Genomic DNA, 23,369 nt, shown 5'->3' with positions numbered 1-23,369 from the left:
GGATCTCACTGAGTTGCTCAGCTCTTTGCTTTTGCTGAGACTGGCTTTGGTCTCACAATTCTTCTGCTTCAGCCTCCCTAGCTTCTAGGATTAAACTAATCAAAATTGTACTCAAGTTATGACCCAATAATAAGCCTATGTCTAGGAAGAATAGCCTTTATTTTGCATGACATAAACAGAAAATGGAGGCATAAAGAGAGCTCTCAAAAACTTTAGAAATCCCTATTGCTTACCTAGTCATCAGCATTCCCATCCTATTTTTGCCTCATGCATAAAACAGAACCTTACAATCCCTAGTGCTCTTCCTTTCCAGCTTGGGCACAGGCAGAATGGCTCCCACAAAGAATGGTGGGGAGAAGGGTTGTTCTGCCATCAAGGAGTGGTGACCAAAATATGCCCCATCAGCAATCACAAGCCCATCCAGGGAGTGGGCTTCAAGGCACGTACCTCTGGCACTCAAGATCCAGAAATTTGCTGTGAAGGAGATGGGGACTCAAGATACGCACATGGATACCAGGCTCAGCAAAGCTGTCTAGAAAACAAGACAATGAAGTGTCCCATAATTGTATCCATGTTCAATTGTTTGGGAAACATAATTAGGATAAAGATTCACCCAATGATCATTACACTTTGGTATCCTATGTCACAGTTGCCACATCCAAATGCTTACAGAAAATGTGAACTATCTTATCAAATAATGTTATAAATCTTCCTTTCTTAAACAAAGAAAGAACCTCAGTTTCATAAAAATGTGACATTCCTCTAAATGATCTTAACCATGAATGTTTGACCCAATTAGAGTTTTATAATGTGGATTCTGAATGCTTTTAACATCAATCATATTGATCACTGCCCATAATTGGTATAGAAAAGGGCATATGAAAGCTAGGGACTCAGTGGTAGAGTCTTGCCCAAAATGGCAAAGGCCTTGGATTTGGTTCCCAGCGCTGTATTAAAAAAAAAATGAAAAAGAAAGAGAAAGAAATGCCCTTACCATTGAACTATTACTTTAATTATTTTATTTAAATATCTCCTTAGATATTATTACTATTATTAATTATTATTATTATTATTATTATTTCAACTAGAATTCACTATCCCAAAACAATTTCTAAATACTTAATGGTTAATGTGATGATCATTACTATCCAAAGTACATGTATGGAGACACGAATTGGTGTGCATATACTATGTATACAACTAGAGATATGAAAAATTGTGCTCTATATATGTAATAAAAATTGTAATGCATTCTGCTGTCATATATAAATTTAAAAATTTACATGAAAATAAATAAATAAATACCTAAGGGCTGATGATTAAGCTTAACTTTGCAAAATTGAATCTGATTTCAGCCAAAATCTACTAACAGGAATATACTAACCTCTTGTGGTACCCTCCTATCTTTATTATCTATAGTCTTGTAATAAAAAAATACACAAATTACAACAAATAGGTATATCTAGCAAGTCATTAAAATCATTACCAAATACCTATCACACTGGAAAAACACATAATTAACTTAATTGCCACCAGGAAACAAGCAGTGCTTTCTGGCAGAATGCGTTTTAGTGGACTTCCTGAATAGGACCTGCTCAGCTCCGAAAATAAGAACAGAAATCAGTAAATGGGATGGCACCAAATTAAAAGCTTTCTGTACACCACGGAAACAACTGAGTGAAGAAAAACTACTGAACGGAGAAAATTTTTGTCAACCTCTCTTCCCACAGATAATATATATAATATTATAATACATATATACATATATATATATCCAGAACAGAAAGAACTCAAAAATCTAAGCACTATAAAAACAAATAACCTAGTTAATAAATAGGCTAATGAACTGAACATACAGCTCTCAAAAGAAGTACAAATGACTCACAATTATATGAAAAAAGGCCCAGTGTGCACAAAGTGCACACCTGTACTTTCAGAGACTAGAGAATCTGAGGCAAGAGGACTACAAATTCAAGCCCATCATCAACCAACTTAGTAGGGCCTAAGCAACTTGATGAGACCCTGTATTAAAATGAAAAATAAAAAGGTCAGGGGATATAGTTCAGTTGGTAAAACACCCCTGGGTTCTAGCTCTAGTACTGTCCTACTCTTCACACACACACACACAAAAAAAAAAAAAAAAAAAAAAAGGAAGGAAGGAAGGAAAAAAAATTAATATCTTTAGCCCTCAAGCAAATGCAAATCAAAACTAAACTTGTGAGTCTCACTCCAATGAGAATGGCAATCATCAAGAATACAAAACAAATAATAAATTCTGGATGTAAGAAAAAGGAACTGTTGTACACTTTTGTGAGGATGTAAACTAGTTCCTTTAATACATAGTAACAACAATGGAATACATAAATTATTTATGTAAAATTAATCATCAAATTTATTCCAAGGCATGCAACAAGACAAAAAACAGCAGTCTAATCATTATTAAGATAGCAAATTACATCACTTCACAGAAAACAAGTTCATTTTACTGATAATTAAAATTCATAAATTTGCTTGCTTTGATATGGGGAAGTAGAAGGAGCTGCTTTTCTGTATACTCACCTAAGAAATATGTCTGTGGGCTCACCAATACTTGTTGCAGAAGTAATAATATGAAGTCGACAAAGGAATCAGGGCCTCTGTGTGGTAGTGGAAGACTTCTGAAATCTCTCAGCCAGTCCCAAAGGCACTCTGTGAGCTCTGGAGAAGAACAAGTTGGGCTCTTGCAGTGTCCTTTTATTGCCCCAGAAACCACACCCATTTTCTCCAAAAGATTGCATTTCTTGGAGCTTGGGATAGTCTTGAGTGGATGATTGATTGGATGATTGATTAGGTGTGTCCAAAATAGAGATCTCCATAAACAATCTTGTAGAAACCTCCTCTCATCAACAGTCGCTGATTATATACCAATTTACCCTTCAAATATCAAATTTAAATATATTTTTTGGAATATTTTTATTTTTGTTTATAAAATGAGAGAAAAGTGGTATCATCAATTTATACACTTAACAAATGTTTTAGAAAATTTGAAAATGTTTTCTTTGAGATTGGCTTTAATTCTATCCTGTCATACAGAGAATGATGCAGTCATTGATGATATTTTTTTATGTTAATCTAAGAACATCACTGATCCCACTCCACCCTGGAGATTTCTCCTGCCCTCACATTCCAGATCACACTTCCCAAGGCCTTCATAAATGGCAGAAATTTGGTTTGGCACTGCCTGACCCACTTCAGGGATACAGGGGAGAAAGGCCAAGAAGTCCTAGCTCATAGAACTTTGTGGGGCAACTTAATGCTTAATTTACATTATAATTATTTATTTTTATTTTTTGATACAGTCTAAGTTGTTCAGGCTTGAACTGGACATCATCCTGCCTTACTCTTCTGAACAGCTGAACTACAGATGAACCTCACTATGTCAGCTATAATTTGCTTATTATAACAAAAAGGAAACAACAATGGAAAAAATCAGAAATAGTTTCTTTAATTATTGATTTGGGAAAATAGTGTTTTACAAAGGAATAACTCATAGTCCCACTCTTCCAAAATGATCTTTACATCTGGGTGCCTTCCTTTCCTGGCATATTTTAAACTAAGATTTAGCTGTAGGAATGAACGGGTTTCAGAAGGAATAAGAATTCTTACCTGATATTTTAGTTTTCCAACGTACATATGTGTGTGTGTGTGTGTGTGTGTGTGTGTGTATATATACATACACATACATACACACAACTCATGGTTTGGTAAGTTTTACAATTGTGCTTTCTAGAAATGATCTTGGGTTCTAAAAGCACAGCTATACTCTGGTGGCCCATAAATGTTAAATTCAGGGGCTTTATGCCCAGTTCTTAATCAAAATTTCTAGCACCATTCTCTCTTCAGTAAAGTCTAAAATCTATATTTATTAAGAAAATCCAGGCCAGGAGTGGTGGTGCATGCCTGTAATCCCAGCCACTTAGGAGACTGAGGCAAGAGAACCACAAGTTTGAGGCCAGCCTCTGAAATTTTGTGAGGACCTAAGAAATTTAGCCTGTCTTATAATTGAAAAATAAACAAATAAGTAAACAAGGCTGGTGATGTAGCTCAGAGCTAAATTTCCCCCGGGTTCAATTCCCAGTATCAAAACGGTACTGATTGTGGAACCTGGGACTGAGAAAGGATTTTAAAATAGTAGACTTGGCAGTTCCATTAACTGAACGCTAGGGGGAACCCGGTTACCTCTTTGAAGGTAACCAACTTTGAAAATGCTGATCTCATGCTGATTCAACTTTTTTGGGGGAAATCACATGTATGCAGAATTCTCTTTTTAAAACATCGGAAAGATTAAGTGAAAAATATGATTTTCAGATGTCACACACATGGAATCTGCACTTTGATCGCTTTATAAGCACATTAAAAAAAAAAAACAGTATCACCTATTTAATTTTGCAATGACTCCAACTTATGAATGGAAGAGCTATGGCTGAGAAATATACTAAAGAAAATCTCATGCTCCGAGTATATTAAACCCTTACTTTTTTTGAGGAGACATTCTATGATGGGGAAAAAGTTTTAAAATTTTATTTTTATATTGGGAATTTAGGCTTGTCTTCCTTAATTAATTTTTGTCATCAAGTCTTCTACTAAAAAAAAAAAACAAAAAAAAAAACCCAACAACAACAACAACAAAAAAAAAACTGACTGGGATAGTTAGGCCTCATAACCACATTGAAATTATAACACTTTTTTCTTTTATTTTTTAGTCCTACTGGGAATGAATTCAACTCAGGGCCCACCAGGACTCAGAGCTCTCTAGGTTAGGCAAACACTGTCACCAAGCCCCAGTCGAAGCCTATTCTGTGCAACTTTAAGAGATTCATCTAAACTGGGTGGGGTGGGGCACACCTGTAATCCCATAATCCCAGCTGCTGGGAGCCTGAGGCAGGAGGATTGCAAGTTCAAAGCCAGTCTCTGAAATTTAGTGAGGCCCTAAACAATTTAGTGAGACTCTGTCTCAAAATAACAAATATAAAGGATGTGCCTCAGTGGTCAAATACCCCTGAATTCACTCCCCTTGAACAGAAGAAAGAAGAAAGAAGAAGAAGAAGAAGGAGAAGGAGAAGGAGAAGGAGAAGGAGAAGGAGAAACAGAAGAAGAAGAAGGAGAAGGAGAAGGAGAAGGAGAAGGAGAAGGAGAAGGAGAAGAGAAGAAGAAGAGGATTATTCATGCAGTTTATACAACTTTTATCTCTTGTTCTCCCAAGAGTAATACATTGTTACCGCTGTTGACTGGTGCTGAGTCCTTGCTTCCCCCAATGTTGAAGAATAACCCCAGAGAAGCATGCCCAGGCGCTCAGGCAAGGTCAGAGTGGAAAGTACAAGTTTATTAAAGGACAGCAGAAAAGACTTCTCTCAAGGGGTCCCAAGAGGTGGAATCAGTGGAAGTGCGGTTGTCTCCCCTTTTTATACCTAAGGTCTTCATCTGGTTCCCCCCCCCCATTCCTATCCTTTGTTCTGTTATCTTTCAGTGATGGACTGTAGGTGGGAAGGCACAGGGTGGGGCACAGGTGGGCCAAAGAAGTAATCTGGGCAGGAAGGACTTTTGAGTCAGCATCTTATGTTTGCTGGGAGCTGTTTCATTAACACTTCTTTGGGATGGGCTCTGGGCCTTGGGTTTTTCCAGGACTTCATTAACATTCCAAGAGTTGTTCTGCTTTTCCTGGAATTCATTCTCAACATGGCCTCCATTTTGGATCTTACTCAATATTAGACCTGATTTACCTAACTACACTAACTACTTAACTTTAAATCTGGCTTCAACATGACAGAATAAACCTTCACATAACTAAAACACAAACAAATCTCTGAGATTTTTGTTTGTTTGTAAACTGAAATTTCTCTGTATTGTTCAGGTTGGTCACAACTTTCCTGGCTCAAGGCTTGACTCAAATGATCTTCCTGCTCAGCCTCCACAGTAGCTGGAATTTCATTTCATTTCAGGCTGCCATTTCATTTCAGTGTTTCTCAATCTTTGGCATGATCAGAATCCACTTGTGGTACTTGCTATACATAAATTGCTTCATTTCTGATTTACTAGTTCTAGGATTGACCTGAGACTTTGCATGGCTAACAAGTTGCCAAGTGATATTGATTCTGTTGGTCTGGGGACTTCATGCCAGGAACCACTTCCCTAGATAATTAAGGCTTTTTTTTTTTTTGGTATGGTTATAAAAAGGATAAGTGTGAACTTTATTAAGTGTAAACATTAAAATATATATCCAGGTACTACAGCATATACCACCATGTCCAGCCAGGTTTCCCAGACACTTGAAATTTTATAAAAAATTAAAATTCCCCCCAAAATCAAACAATTGTTTTACTATGGCCTATTAGATCCAACAGTAAGAATTAAGTTGTTTACATTATAAAGAAAAACTTATTATAGGGATTATAGATTCTCAGTTTTGTTTAGACCTTTCACCTAATTCTCTTTAATTTCACAATATTTTTTAAATTTCTTTTTAAAAAAAAATTTTTTAGTTGCCAATGGACCTTTATTTTATTTATTGATACGTGGTGCTGAGGATCGAACCCAATGCCTCACATGTGCTAAACAAGCGCTCTGCCACTGAGCCACCTCCCCAGCCCTTTTTTTAAATTTCTTGAAGGATATTTTGAATTAGAGAAGTTTCAGTTAACCAGATGCCTGGAAAATTTGTGTCTCAGATTCTAAAACTAGAAATAATTGGGGAAAATGGAATTTATAAGGTCTTGGGGATGAATGACAAATATTTGATTCCAACAGTAATGCAATATTGTCTTCAAAGGAAGATGAAAAATATTGTGTGCACGTCAAGTAGTTTTGTTGAGATTGTTTTTTCCAATAGAATACCTTTCTAGTTCACTTTCCAGCTTTGAAGGAAAGACTGAAAAGGGTTCATATCAACCAACAATGTTGCTTTGTTAATTGTGTTTTGCAATATGCAAATATTTGTTGAGATGTTAATAATTAGAAACTATTTTTTGATAGTGACCCCTTCTGTTATGAGCTTAATTAAAATGGAAATTTGAATGCTTGCAGATTCTATTATTAACAAAAGGCCAAAGACTTATTGAACAAACTAACTGGACTTTTCATAATGAATTGTCAAGATACAGATTACAAATGCTGCCTAATAGGGCATAATAATGTTCATATTTGAGGAAATACTGTTCCTTCTTGAAACTGTTACTTTTAATTATTTAATCATTATCTGTCTTCTCATACATTGTAGGTTTTATAAATAAAATGATACTAATTTCAGGATTAAGCACAATGAGTGGCATGCTATAGCATTTCAATAAGTGTTGGTTGAGTTAGTAAACCAACCTTTTTTGGGGAAGGGTACAGAAATTAAACTCAGGGATACTTTACCACAGAGCACCATCCCTAGCCCTAGTTATTTTTATTTTATTTTATTTTTTTTTGAGACAGGGTCTCACCAAATGCTTAGGACCTCACTAAATTGCTGAGGCTGACCTTGAACTGGTGATCTTCTTGCCTCAGCCTCCCAAGTTATGGGATTACAGGCATGTACCACTGTGCCCAACAGTGATTTAATTTTTATATGGGAAAATTAGACAATTTGGAAAATGTTGCTAAATAATACATCAATTTTTCTATTAGTCAAACTTCAATTAGTATAATTAAGATAGGAGTAGAAGATCCAGATGGCAGGCTAGAGGGAGATGGCGTTCTTTGTAGCTTTGTGACCTGGGGTTCAAGCAGTGGAAATACTGTTTGTCTGCAAGTTTTTAGAGGACCTTCAACAGCTGCTCTCATACAAATCATGTCATAAGCAAATAGACAATTTGAGTTCTTTTTTTTATCAGTATTCGATTCATTTCTTTCATCCAATTGCTCTGGATAAAGTATTATGAACTATGTTAAATAGAAGTGGTGGAAGAGGGAATCCTTGTCTTGTTCCAGTTTTTAGAGGGAATGCTTTCATATTTTCTCCATTTAGAATGATGTTGGCCTTGGGCTTAGCATAAACAACTTTTACAATGTTGAGATATGTTCCTGTTATCCCTAATTTTTCCAGTGTTTTGAACATGAAGGGTGCTGCATTTTGTTGAATGCTTTTTTCTGCATCTATTAAGATGGTCATATGATTTCTATCTTTAAGTCTATTGATGTGATGAATTACATTTATTGATTTCCAGAAGTTGAACCAACCTTGCATCCCTAGGATGAATCTCATTTGATTGTGGTGCTGTATCACTTTAATATGTTTTTGTATTTGATTTGCCAGAATTTTATTGAGAATTTTTGCATGTATGTTCATTAGAGATATAGGTCTGAAGTTTTCTTTATTTCATGTGTCTTTATCTGGTTTTCGAATCGGTGATATTGGCCTCGTAGAATGAGTTTGGAAGTGTTCCCTCTTTTTATATTTCATTGGATAATTTGAAGAGTATTGGTATTAGTTCTTCTTTGATGGTTTTCTAAAACTCAGCAGTGTATCCATCTGGTCCTAGGCTTTACTTGGTTGTAGTCTTCTGATGGTGTCTTTTGTTTCATTGTTCAAAATTGATCTGTTTAACTTGTGTATATCATTCTTATTCAGTTTGGGTAAATCATCTGATTTTAGAAATTTGTCTATGTCTTTGATGTCTTCAGGATATGAAGACTATCACCAGCCACAACACTGTACACCATAGAACTGTATTTATTGGAGTACAATTTTTAAAAATAATTTCTAATTATTTTCTGCATTTCTGTAGTGTTCATTGTGACAGCCTGCACCTGGGGACACAGGACAGGGTATGAAGACTATCACCAGCCACAACACTGCACACCACAGAACTGTATTAAGAAAACAGCATACTACAGAGATGCAGTCACATCAATGTTTATAGCAACACAATTCACAATAGCTAAATTATGGGAGCAAACTAGATGCCCTTCAATTGAAGAATGGATAAAGAAACTGTGATATATATATATATACAGAATGGAATATTACTCAGGATTAAAAGAGCATACAATCATGGTATTTGCAGGTAAATGGATGGAGTCAAGAATATCATGCTAAGTGAAGTAAACCAATCCCCAAAACACAAATACCGAATGTTTTCTCTGATATGTGCATGCTGATGCATAATGAAGGCTGGGGGTTAGGGGGAGCATGAGAGTAATGAAGGCACTTTAGATAGGGCAAAGGGGAAGGAGGGGAAGGGAGTGGGCATAGGGGTAGGAAAGCTGGTGGAATGAGTTGAACATCATTATTCTAAGTACATATATGAAGACATAAATGATGTGACTCTATGTACAAGCAGAGAAAAAATTGTGCTCTACATGTGTATTATGAATTGAAATACATTCTGCTGTCATGTATAAAAAGTCAAAATAAATAAATAAATTTTAAAAAAGATAGGAGTAGGGGAAAAAACTAATTTAACAAGCAGCTATTTTAATCATTACTTTCTACCTTCTCTCTCCAACAAAATTTTGTTGTAGAGGTAATTTACATATGTCTTTTGAGAGCTATACAGCAATAGCAAAGTTTTCATGAAAAACAGAAGAAAAAAATAGCCAAAGGTCTAGAAATTGACAAATTACATAAGCGATCCTCAAAATGTTTATGTGAAGCACAAATCAAATTAGATATTATATATTACATATTGAGAAGACTCTTGTCCCAATGTTTGACACTAGATAGTTATTTAAAGCCCTATATTCTTTATTAGTAAAACAGATAAAATACATCTGGGTGCTCCAAGATTGAGGGGGATAATTATTTCAGCAGCTGTTGCACATTATCAATAATTTCATTCTAACTTGCTGTATATGCTGCTGTGTATCTATAGGGTTAGGGACCAACTTATTGTTTAAAGAAAATATTCATGGAAAGGTGTTTGTCTCTGAAATAAAAAAACACCAGAAGAATCACTTGAGGAATGTGTAAGGGGCCAGTAGCTGAAGGAGCTGAGGTTAGTTGGGCTTTAAACAATATATAAATATTCTAAAAAAGCAATTAGTTCAATAAAGATGTTTGTTTTAAAGTTAACTTTTAGGGATTTTACAAAAGTTCTAAGAGGAAAAAAAAAACATCAGATATATCAGCCAACAATGACACTGGGTAGAAATAAATCATTTGCTTGTAATAACTTGTTAAAAACAAAGAAAGATGCCTTGTCTAAGGCCATTAGAACTGCAGACAATGCAGCAAAGGTAGGACATAGTCCTGGAGGTACTATCTCCTTCCAATCCCACGCAAAAAGGTTGCTTTGGCTGAAAAAGAAAATGATTTTGCTTACATATGAGTAGCCCATTGTAAATTCCTAAAATTTCCCTCTGGGTGAGATGGATGGATGCAGGAGTTCTGTTTGCAAATCTTCTAAACACCTTTAAAGAAAATGGGATGGGATTGGCGAAGAAGCAGTGCTTTAGTCTTTTAGGCAGCAGGAACATTTCCCACAGCTGCCACAGCAGACTTTGCCGGGATACTGCAGGATCCATGGAATGCAAGTTGCAGGTCAACAGGAAGAGTGCCCCCTCCCTCTGCAGGGCTTCCTCTCTCCCAGCCAGGGTTCCTGGGGACTTCAGGGGCCAGAAGAAGCTGGGGGCTCGCTCCTGTTCCTTAGTCTCTGGACCCACTGGCAGGGCTGAGCCGCCTTTTGGAAGGTCAGCTGCGGTCAGCGGCGGTGAAAGCTGCCTGGGAGGTCACCGCTTTCAAGGCTCTCGCTCTCTGCTCTTCTGCAGCCCCGAGCTTTTGCGAGGGCTGCTGGCGCCCAGATCTCAGAACAGAAGCCATGGCGAAGTCCAGGGGCCGTCTGTACCTTTGGATGTCTTTGATTGCCCTGCTGGCATCTTTTCTGGTGGGCTTTCTGGTGGGTGAGTGTACAATCAAGTCCCTGGGCTGTCTCTCTGCGGAGGTAAAGGAAGGAAGCCTGTAGCTGGAGCCAGTGGGTTGTCCCAGGCCAGTGTCTAGTTCGGCTCAGGACAAGGCTAACTCCATAAACTGCACCCAAACTAGAAACCGAACAGAATGTATTTGTGGCCGCAATAAGAAAAAAATAAAATAAAATAAACTCACTGAGTTCAGGCTTTTATTGTGGGCTTTGAAAAGAGAATTTAGGGCTGTCACTGTTTACAGGGATGAAAAATTTATTTGCATTTCCAAGTAATAGTAATGAGTCAAAATTATTAGCTAATATGACTAAGCACTGCAAAGAACTTTTTTTTTCCTTATCGTTTAAATACATAAATTTTGGAAAACTCTCTGTGTGTCAAGAACTGGTACAAATTATATCCCCTGGCGAGAATAAGAAAGGCCTTAACTCAGAGATGCAAACATGTAAGAAAGGAAAGCACATCTCTCAAGTAAAACCGGTTTTAACCCACTCAAAATTGCAGCACACAAAGGAATGTGGAGGTTTTCTGCATTTTATATGGATCTTTTTTTAAAAGTTCACTATGAGCTATTTGTTAGGCATCAGTTTTTCTTTTTCTTTTTGCCTTTTTTGGTTTTTGCTTTTCTTCTTCTTTTTATTTATTCATTTTTTTGAGTCAGGGTCTTGTCAAGTGTTCCAGGTTGTCCTCACACTTGAGATCCTCTTGCCTAAGTTTCCCTAGTTTCTGGAATTACAGGCATACACCACTGCACCACAGCTGGTTTTTACTTCTAATAAAGTCAAAAGTAATTATGTATATGTATTTTTCCCCCCACAGGCTGGTTTTTTAAGCCTCTCAAAGAAACAATCTGTGTACCACACCATGGTCAAAGTATACAAGGGAAACTGTTGTCAGAAATGAAAGCTGAAAACATTAGATCATTTCTTCGGTAGGTTTGTTTTGCATTTTTATTCTAAACATAGTATTTAAAGTATTATTTAGTCATAGGTGTATTAAAACTGGTTATATTCAGTTGAACAATCTTTGTGTGAAATTGTATATTACTCATTAATTTACGGTTAGTTAAAATGTCTCTTTAAACCACTCTTGGTGTGAAATCCGTAACTTGTTAAGAAGTAGGTCTTTCTTCCTAATTTCATCCTCCAGAAAAAGTATCTGTTGGCTTACTGGGGGATGTTTCAACTTCATGCAGCTCTGGGCTGCAAGTGAATGCTATTCTTTGTTCCTCACTGTGGATGTAATCAGTAGCCTGAATTGAATCAGCAATTTTATTTATTTTTTACACACTGTATTCACTTAGTTTGTTCTTTGCTCAGTGATTTAGTGAAAAGGAGATCAGTGTTTCAGATTCTGTCTGCCACAGGTTAAACCTTCATCCTCTCTTGCTAATATAAATTTGTGGTTCAAAAATAGGGCAACATGAAAACAAAATATGATCAGTGCCAATCTTCCATCTTCTAAGAGTGATATTCAGAGTGATATTTGTGAACTTGTTGAAAGCAATCAGCATAACATTTATTTCTTTGTTCAGGCTGTTTCAAAGAAGTGATATTTTAAAAATCAGCTTTATTGAAAGATAATTTACATAAAGTAATCTTGATTTCTATAATAGCTACAACTTCAGAGTTTTTACAGATGTCTGTGGTATGCAACAAACCTTTGCCTCAATCACGATACAAAATATTTCTAGCATACCCTCTGTAGTTTGTTCCTCCCTTCACCCCAACCCTACATAATCACTGTTCAGTTTTACATCACTATAGATTTATTTGCATATCCTAAAATTTCTATATAAATGTGGTGTTCATAGCACGTTCTGTGTGTTGTCTGGCTTCTTTCACTCAGGTGGTTAGGGATGTAGCTCAGTTGGTAGATTGCTTACCTGGCATGCACAAGGCCCTGGGTTCAATCCCCAACACTGCCAAAAAAATAAATAAATAAAATAAAAATGATTGACCCACTTTGTTGCATGTGTCACTAATTCCTTCCTGTTTTTTAAATCACTGAGTAGAATTCCATTTTACAGATATTCTATAATGCTATAATGCATACTTGAGGGACATTTGGATTGCTTCTACTTTTTATTATTGTAAAAGAAGCTTATATAGATAAATGTTACAAGTCTTCATGTGATATATATTTTCATTTCTATTAGAATGATTGGGTTGGAGGATAAGCATTTGCTGTGTTTCTCTTCTCTCTCTCTCTCTCTCTCTCTCTCTCTCTCTCTCTCTCTCTCTCTGTGTTTTGCTGGGGATCAAACCTAAGGTCTTGCACATCCTAGGCAAGTGCTTTAACACTGAGCTTTACCTCCAGCCCTTTAGATTTTTTTTAAGAAAAGGCTAAAGAGATTTCAAAAGTGGTCATATCAGTTTATATTTCTATCCATCAGTGTAAGTATTCTAGTGGCTCCACATCTGGGGCAATACTTAGTATTGTCAGTTGTTCAGATTTTAACCAATTTAATTGTTGAATAGTGATATATTTTTGTAATTTTAATTTGCATTTCTTCATGACTCATGATATTAAACATCTTCTCATGTTCTTATTAGACATTAGTATATCTTCTTTTATAAAGTTTCTGTCCATATATTTTCCAATACATATTCTGGGGTTAAGTCCTTTGTTAATCATATGTATTACAAATATTTTCTACTGCAGCTGGTCTTTTGTTTTCATAGTGGAGTTTTTGAAGATCAGAAATTTCTAATCTCAATGAAGTTCATTTAATCAATTTTTGTTTGTTTGATGCTTCCTACTTCTTCTGTCTTATCTAAGTTTGTCTATGAGACTATTGTCTTAAATATTTTCTTCTAGAAGTTTTAGAATGGTAGTTTGCACATTTAAGGTCAATGTTCCAAATCGACTTAATTTTTGATATGGTGCCATCTAAGGATTGATGATAATCTTAAATACAAATAGTCAATTATTCCTGTAAAATTTCTTGAAAAGACTTTTCTTTCCTTCTTAGGAAGATTTTGTTCATTATTTCTTAAGACATTTTCCCCTATATTCTTTATTTTTCTTCTTCTGAGAGTTCAACTGAACTCTAGAGATCAATATGCAGACTGAAGTGCATACTCCATGATACATTTCCTCCTTGTCCATGCTGTGGTTTAATGAGATCACACAATTCCATATTAATTCCCATGGATGAATTAGAATTAGCAATAATGAGGAATAAAAACAGCTATACTGTTCTTGGGAAATTTGAGCTAATTTATGACCAATGTACATCAGATATCAGGAAGCTAATTCAAAATGTTTGTTCTGACATGCTTTTTGGAGACACAGAAAAAGAATGAGTGGGCAATGGGATGACTATCACTTGTAGTCTATATTGCTCATTTGGTAAAATGCTATAAAATGCAGACTATCTTTTGAAATGAGACAACATGTTTAAATTTGTATAACTTAAAAAATCAGGAGCTGGGGATGTGGCTCAAGCGGTAGCGCGCTTGCCTGGCATGAGTGCAGCCCGGGTTGGATCCTCAGCACCACATACCAACAAAGATGTTGTGTCCGCCGAGAACTAGAAAATAAATATTAAAAATTCTCTCTCTCTCTCTCTCTCTCTCTCTCTCTCTCTCTCTCTCTCTCTCTCTCTCTCTCTCCCTCTCTCTCCTCTCTCACTCTCTCTTTAAAAAAAAAAACAAAAAACAGGTAAAATGTTAACATTATTGACCTCTGCCGCATATCATGAAGTGTCCAAAAGAAAGCACCTAGAAAAATTACATGAGTTATCAGGAGTAAACCTTGGTGCTGGCTCTTACCTTGAAATTTTTATTACTATTACTTTGCTGTAATATATAAAGTATGTTTAATATATTATGTTAATATATCATATTATATTGCTTTCTATTACCTTGGATATATTACCATACATATGGTGATAAATGATGTATTAATAGTTTTCATGATGATTAAGTACATCCTTGAGAGTGGCTTTTCTTTCCTTTGTGTATGACTGAATACAGAAATGCATACTAAGAAGGTGACTATTTGGGCTCTTAATATATGAGTCTGGACAACATAAGCACAACAGCTATTGGCAAAATTTTATTAGTCAATGAACTCTCACAGAATATAAAATAAGGCAAGTGGTGGGCTAGGGATAAAATATGTGTAACATTCAAATAAAAATGAAAGAAAAAGGGACCACAAAGGAGGCTGAAAGGAAAAGTCATGAAATGAAAATCACAAGTGTGCTACCTTTGTTAGCATTTTTTTTTTTTTTTCATGCTTGGGATGGAAACCAGGGGCTCACACGTGATAGATGAGCACTCTACCGCTGAACCACATCCCCAACCAAGAGTCCTGCCTTTGAAGTCCTGTTCTTTTCGGTTTTGTTGAGATGAAGTCTTGCTATGTTGTCCAGTTTGGTCTCAAATTCCTGGACTCAAGTGGTCCTCCTGTAGCATCCTTCTGAATGCTAGGATTACAGGCACATGACACCCTGTCCAACTTTGATGTCATTTTACACTGTATGGTAGCTTTTAATTGTCTGGAACTACATGCATTTATAAAAGTTTTTATTATTTTGAAAAAAAAAATAATAGAGCTCTTTCTTATTGTCAGTAGAATTTACCTACTTAATTATGGAATCTAGGATGCTTATTAAGTCTATACTTGGAAAAAATTAATTATACCTTAATAATAACCTGGAATTAATCTTCTAGCTTGACATGCTTTACTTCTTGCTAGGTATTCAAAACATCATATCTTGAACCACCTCCAGATGGATATGAGACTGTGACAAATATTGTACCTCCCTATAATGCTTTCTCAGCCCAAGGCATGCCAGAGGTAAAGTAAAACATTTTTTAATTCAAGTTTTATTTATCTCTATTATTTTTAATTCAAGCTTTTAAAACTTTCTTTATTGTATGAAAACTATGTAGAGGAATAAAACCAAGGAATTTACCTGGAGATTAAACATACTCACCTATTGTTTTATGTTCAGTACTATGCATGCCCCCCAAAATAAAAAGAATAATTAAAAAAAGACTACCTAAAACAAAAAAGAAAACAAATACATTAAAAACAGACCCCAGTAAGGCAGAGGCCACTCTTTGCAATAACAAAGAAACTTCTGAAGATGATTTCAATTCAGCAAGGGTAATAGATGTTTTTATAAATTGATTTCCATTGTTTTTAATCTGAATTTACATACCATATGAGCAGTTAAATTAATGTTATTTTGGAAATTAAACATAGTTGTGAATGTTTTAAATGACATTTACTCTAGTTCTTATGACTGTACACACTGATAATTCTTCAAAAGAAACCACACTACTTAAAATATGTCTTACTGATTGCCTTTTCTCCAATCTTTTCAGTATTTTGATAGTTTCTCTAAAATATTCTATAGAATAGCATATTTATTAATCCCAAATAAGGAAAGAAAAGGACTGAGGATGTAGCTCAGTGGTAGAATTCTTGCTTTGCATATGCTGCAGGACCCTGGGTTCAATCTCCAGTATAGAGAAAAATGAAGAAAACAAAAAAAGAAAAAAAAAACAAAACAAAACAAAAACCTTCTGCTGGTGCAATTTTGTGAAACACATTTATTTTAAATTTTTTTTCTTTAATTTTAGCAGTGGTATTTTTTTCTTCTTTTTTCTGTAGGGAGATCTCGTACATGTGAACTATGCTCGTACTGAAGACTTTTTCAAACTAGAAAGAGAGATGAATATTAACTGCACTGGAAAGATTGTTATTGCAAGATATGAGAAGATCTTCAGAGGAAATAAAGTATGGTGGAGCTTTTCTAAAGGGAAGGAACGGGGACAGATACTGTGGATGTAAATGATCAGCTTGCCTCATGGTTTCCAAAATTGCTTTGAAATTTCTTTTCTACTTGCCATGGGTACACAGAAAATTTTATTTTTTATTCACCTCATATGTCCATAAAGGAAAAGAGTTTTATTAGAAGAATAATATCTTTTAAAAATTAATTGAAGAAATGCATACAAACTAAAAAATAAAAATCTGCCTTGCATTATTCAACTTCATTGGCTAGATATAATCAATCTTAATAGCTTTTTCCAAAAACCTAATTCTGTGATATATAAAATACCTCTATATATTTACTATACACACATATATGGATGTAATTATATTTAATATATAGTATATTATATAACATCAGTTATATATTATAATATATAAGAATACATATAGATCTAATTACTATTTATTAAACACAGGTCATTATCCACTGTATGTTGGATAACTTTATAATTTCACTCAGCCATGACTTGGATATTCTTTCATATCATTACACGGAAAGTCATGTAACATAGTCTTTAAGAGTATAGTCCATGAATCCTTACCACCTGGGTCTGCTCTCCTCTGGGCCCCTGATCTTTTATTGTGAGCAAGATCCTTAACCTCTCTGTGCCAACATTTCCTCATATATAAAATGGGATGCTAATTATAGCAACAATCTCAAAGTGAAACTCAGATTGTTTCACAACAATCTTCTTACTAGCTCAGTGGTAGAATTCTTGCCTTGCCTGTGCTGCAAATAAATTAATAAATATCTCACTAATTTAAGGAAGTGGTTAATTAGGGGTATGGCTATAGGATATATATTTTGAATCTGGAGCTGGAGTTTCTCTGTCTGCTTGTTGACCACCATGATGAGAGCTGCTTCCCTCTGCCACACTAGTGCTAACTGACTTTATGTTTTAAAGCACTTAGGGTAATAGCTGGTTTTAGTAATTTCTATATCTTAATATCTCACTAATTTAAGTGGTAACATAATATTTTGTAGGAATGAAAAGCAGTGTATTCAACCATTTCTTTGTTATCGAGTGCTTATCTTGAATTGGTTACTAGTACAAATAATTCTATTGTGAACATTCTTGTCCATATACACTTCAAACATCTGTATGAACATTTTTATAGTATAGAATCTTGGAAATGGAGTGGCTAAATAATAGTGTAGCTTCAGACAGCATTTTGACAGGCATAATGATAACAGTGTTTCCCCCAAATTGTGTCAGATTATATTTTCACTGATAACAGCAAAATGATTTCTGAATATTGAGATCTCTTTTAGTTAATCAAGACTGATAATCTTTTGCTATAATACTTTTGCTGATGAAAGATTTAGTACCTCGCAGGGTAGATGTTATGGTTTGGATATGAAGTGTCTCCCAAAAGCTCACCTGTGAGAAAATGCAAGAAGTTTCAGAGGAGAAGTGACTGGATTGTGAAGGTCTTAACCCAATCAATAAATTAATTGGATTTAATTGAGTGGTAACTAGAGGCAGGTGGGGTGTGGCTAGAGGAAGTTGTTAATTGAGGGTGTGGCTATACCATATATATTTTGTATCTGGAGCTGGGGTTTCTCTCTCTGCTTGTTGACCACCATGATGCAAGCTGCTTCCCTCTGCCACACACTCCATCATGATGTTCTGCCTCACCTCAAGCCCAAGGAATAGAGCTAGCCTTCTCTGTACTAAGACCTCTGAAACTGTGAGCGCTCAAATAAACTTTTCCTCCTTAGGGTTGTTCTGGTCAAATCCTTTAGTCACAGCAGCGAAAAATCTGAATAAAACGGTAGATTTTCATATTGTTGGTCAATTTACATTGTTCAAAATATTTTTGAAAAACAGGTTGAGAAGTTCTTCATACACTATGACTGTTTTGCATAAAATTTTATGTCAGTTTAATTAAACCAATATTTGTAAAGTGCTTACTCTATGATGTGTGAGATTTTGGAGGGTGGGTATTTAAAATTAAGACATGATGTATTTTCTCAATAATATCCTCAGTCTAGTAGAGAAGACAGATATTTAAAAGACATTTTAATACACTATGATCTTCCCTACAATAAATATATATACAAAGAATAAATCCATAGAAGAAAGGAGACTTTAATTTTTAAGGTTTGGAAACCATAGAATATTTCACATGTGTGAGGCCTACAAAGAGGGGAACTGTCTTCAAAGCAAAGAGAACTAAATAGGTAATGGCATAATCAAGTGCAATGTCTAAATTTCCTTACATTATGATTTTTTATATAAATAGTAATTTGCCATTTCTGTACCTTCCTCACACAGGTTAAAAATGCCATGTTAGCAGGAGCCATAGGAATCATCTTGTACTCATATCCAGCTGACTACTTTGCCCCTGGGGTACAGCCATATCCCAAAGGCTGGAACCTTCCTGGAACTGCAGTGCAGAGAGGAAATGTGTTAAATTTGAATGGTGCTGGTGACCCTCTCACTCCAGGCTATGCAGCTAAAGGTAATGGATGAGCCTATGAGCCTGTCAGTGTACCATTTTTGCAAAAAGATTCCTTGCTGTTTTAGATGGGGAAAAAAGCAAGTATCTGTAGAATAACATTAAAATAACTAAAAAATGTATGCATTATGTAATTTTGGATTATTAATACTAGGAATTCAAAATAATTGCCTTTGTAGTATATATGTATGTGTGTATGTGTGAATGTATTTGGCGCTAGAAATTGAACCCTGGGCTCTCAATTGCTGAGCTACATTCCCACATCTTTTTATTTTGACATGAGGTCCCAATAAGTTAATTAAGGTCTAAATTGGTGATACTGACCTCAAACTTGCACTCCTACTGCCTCAGCCTTCTGAGTTACTAGAATTACAGGTGAGTGCCATTGCACTTGGCCTTTGCATTATTTTTTAGTTTGAATTCTCATGACATGTAGGCATGGGAAGGGAATATTCAGTTGGTATTCTCCTTTTACCCTTACTAGACAAGAGTTTCAGAAATGTTGCTCCTCATACCCAAAGTAATATTGCTCTTAACAAACTAGGATTTACATTTTCTAAGTTATCTAGGATTGTATGCTTCTTTAGATCACTCACTTGTATTTTAGAAATACCAATGAGGTTTTTTTATTAGTGTTATTTTAAATGTCAATTTTGAAGTTTTGACATGTATAAAGCCATTTTTTTTTAAAGAGAGAGAAGAGAGAGAGAGAGAGAGAATTTTTTAATATTTGTTTTTTAGCTATTGGAGGACACAACATCTTTGTTTGTATGTAGTGCTGAGGATCGAACCCAGGCAGCGTGCATGCCAGGTGAGCGCGCTACCACGCAGCGTGCATGCCAGGTGAGCGCGCTACCACTTGAGCCACATCCCAGCCCTGTAAAGCCATCTTTACAAACTCTTCCTTTCTCTGTCTACTCTTCTTGCCTTCTCAATACCAATGCCTAGGCAACCATTGTTCTGCTTTTTCTCAGCATAATTATTTTGAGATCCATCCATGTTGGCATTTCTGTCATAGTTTGTTTCTGACTAACATTGCATTGACTGGCTATACCAGAGTTGGTTTATCCATTTACTTGTTGAGGGACATTTGGATTGTTTCTTTTTAGAAACTTTTACATATAAAAGTGCTATGAACAAGTTTACAAGTAAGTGTCAGTGTGCATACATTTATTTCTCTTTGGTTTGGTAAATACTTAGAAGAAGAATGGATGAATAAGACGGCAGATTGATATTTAACTTATAAAGAAATTTTCAAATTGGTTTTCCAAAAAGACTGCTCTACTTTGTATTCCACCTAATAATCCAGTTCTTATATCCTTGCCAGTAGTTATGTGGCAGTGGCTATTAATTCTGGATTTTAAGTAAGTCCTCTAAGTTACAACGCTTGTTTTTTAAAGTTATTGTCACATCTTGGTCCTTTCCATGTGAATTTTAGAGCTAGGTTTCTAATTTCCCAGAAATTAGGAATCCCACAGACATTTTTTTTTTTTCTGTGAGTTTAAAAGAAATCTGTAGATCAATTTGAGGAGATTTGACATCTTAAAATGTTTGAATCTTTTGATATATGAAAAAAGTACAACTCTTTACTAGTTAATTTCTCTCAGCAATGTTTTATAGTTTTACTGTATGGATCATGCACATCTTTTGTCAGATTTACTCATAAGCATTTCATAATTTTGTACTATTGTAAATTACATTAAATCTCAAGTCCTATTGCTCATTACCAATATACAGTAATGCTATTATATTTCTAGAAAAAAATAACTTAACCCTTTACCTTGCAAACTTGTTAAATTCACTAATTATTTTTAAGGTTTTTACAATCCATTAGCATATTTACATAGATGATTATATCCTTAGCATATTTACATAGATGATTATATCATTTGCAAATAAATACGGTTTTCTTTGTTTCTAATTTTTGTATGTGTCATTTCTTTTTCTTGCCTTATTGTACTGGCCAGTAAGCACTTTCTTTACAATGTGGAACACAGTTGTTAGAGCAGACATCCTTGCTTTGTTTTTGTTCTATAGGAAAACATTCAGTCTTTCTCTGGTAGCAGAGTATTTTGGGGATTGAGTTTAGATGCTCTCACATACCAGGCAGGCACTCTACCACTGAACTCCATGCTGAGTGCTTTTATAAAATTTTAGTTTGAAACAGGGTTTTGCTAAATTGCCTAGGCTGGCCTCAAAATTTCTGTTCTCCTGCCTCAGCTTCCCAAGTAGCTGGGATTACAGGTATGTACCAACTTAGTCAACTCTTTGTTTAATATGACATTAGCTCTAGGTTTTAATGAATTGTTTTTGTTGGACTGAGGGAGGTCATTTCTATGTGCTTAACGTTTTTGTCAATAACCTATATTGGGTTTTTTAAAATGCTTTTTCTTTGTATATTGAGCAATCCTATGTTATTAATGCTTTCATTGAATCCATACAGATATTTTTATGCTAATCCAATACCATCCTGTAATAAACTAGTTGATCACAATTTATTTTGATTTTTCTATTTTATTTCATGTGTGCTAAACTTTTCTTAAGAATATTTTCTTTATGGTCATATTGTAAAGTGGTCTGTGAATGTTTTTGTAATATTATTGTGCCATTCCAGAATGGGACACTTACATTTTCCTTATTTTTCTGTGTGAATTTATATAGAATTGGTTAAATTTTGTCTATAGAGATTGGGATAGAATTTGCCCATAATTCCTCTGGACCTGAAGTTTATTTGTAGAAATTGTTTCTGTTTTAACTACCAGTTGAATTTCTTTAGTAGGCATAAGACTGTTCGGGTTATCTATCTAGTCCTGAATGAAATTTGGTAATTCATTTCAGGGATTTTGTTTATTGAATTTGTCAGACAATTAAGAGTGTAGAATTTTTTCATAATACTCATGTTATTTTTTTAAACTTTGTCTACTAAGACCATAATGATATTTTCTCCTTTATTTTTTATTTAACAATTTATATTTCCCCTTTTGTTCATTATCTGTCTTATTAGAGATTGATTAGTTTTATTGATCTTATCAAAGAACCAGCTTTCAGTGTCATTTTTAAATCTATTATTTTGTGTTTGATTCATATATTTTTAGATTTATTCCAATTTTTCCTTTCGCCTATTGTTTTAACTTTAATTTTTTCTTCTTTTTCTAAACTTTTAAGTTGGAATCTGATTTCATTTGTTTGAAACCTGTCCTTTTCCTAAGATAGGTGTTTTAGTGCTAGTATTCTACTAAGCACTGCTCTGTCTTTTACAACTTTTGATATACCGTTTTTATTTATTTAGTTCAAAATAGTTTATCATGTTAGTTTGCATTTCTACTTTAACCCATAGATTATTTGTTATTATGTTATTTAGTTTTCAAATATTCAGGGTTTTCCCAAGTATCTCTCTAATGTTGGTTTCTAATTTCACTGTGGTCAGAGAATATAACTTTTATGATTTTTATGGATACTGAGATGTATTTTATGGTCCAAAATATAGTGTATCACACTTATTTCATATGTATTTGAAAAAAAATGGAATACAGTATTCTATAAATTTCAATTTGGCCAAGTTAATAGATAGATACTTCTATTTAAGTTATATATTTACTGAATTTCTAGATATATTGTTAAACTTTTTGTTTCAATACTCAATTACTATATCTAATAAGAAATAGTTGTTTGGCAAAACAATCATTTCATCTATTTTGTCATTTTTACATTGTTTGAAACATTTCTTCAATCTTGGCTGAAAGCCAAAAGTTCTTACATGGTTTTAAGGATTTCAATAGTTTCTGTCTTTCTTTGAAGAGAATAATGCATTACTGTTTGAATAAAATATTTGTTCTTATTTCCCAAGACCTTATGAATTCAATTTTTCCCAATAATTATAGTTTTAGAATCTGAGATACATTTTCTAGGCATCTAGTTAACTGAAACTCCTCAAAGAAGGATTCAAAATATCCTACAGGAAATTAAAGAAAATTCTTGTAAGTTAAAGAGAATTAGGTGAAATGTCAAAACAAAGTTGAGAATCTATAAACCCTACAATTAGTTTTACCTTAAAATGTAAACAACTTAATTCTTACTGTTGAATCTAATAGGCCATAATAAAAAAATAGCTTGGTTTCAGGGGACTTTTAATTTTTATATAATCGCAAATGTCTAGCAAAATTGGCTGGACATGTTGGTGCATGCCTATAATCCCAATTACTCAGGAGGATTAAAAGTTTGATGCTAATCTGGGA

General features: G+C 34.6%; 1 protein-coding gene across 1 annotated transcript in view; it reads left to right on the top strand.

Annotated features, from left to right (window-relative positions):
- The first annotated feature begins 10,775 nt into the window (after positions 1 to 10,775).
- Positions 10,776 to 23,369, top strand: part of LOC113177799 (N-acetylated-alpha-linked acidic dipeptidase 2-like) — a 39,944-nt gene continuing 27,350 nt past the window's right edge. Inside the window, 6 exon segments of the mRNA XM_077797305.1 lie at positions 10,776 to 10,857; positions 11,695 to 11,806; positions 15,138 to 15,169; positions 15,581 to 15,684; positions 16,507 to 16,632; positions 18,951 to 19,137. Coding sequence (XP_077653431.1) covers positions 10,776 to 10,857; positions 11,695 to 11,806; positions 15,138 to 15,169; positions 15,581 to 15,684; positions 16,507 to 16,632; positions 18,951 to 19,137 — 643 coding nt within the window.

This window comes from Urocitellus parryii, chromosome 4 (genome assembly GCF_045843805.1).
Source record: "Urocitellus parryii isolate mUroPar1 chromosome 4, mUroPar1.hap1, whole genome shotgun sequence".
NCBI classification, from domain to species: Eukaryota; Metazoa; Chordata; class Mammalia; order Rodentia; family Sciuridae; genus Urocitellus; species Urocitellus parryii.
The sequence above is the reverse complement of the archived record's forward strand: the minus strand, read 5'-3'. Positions and strand labels throughout refer to the sequence as shown.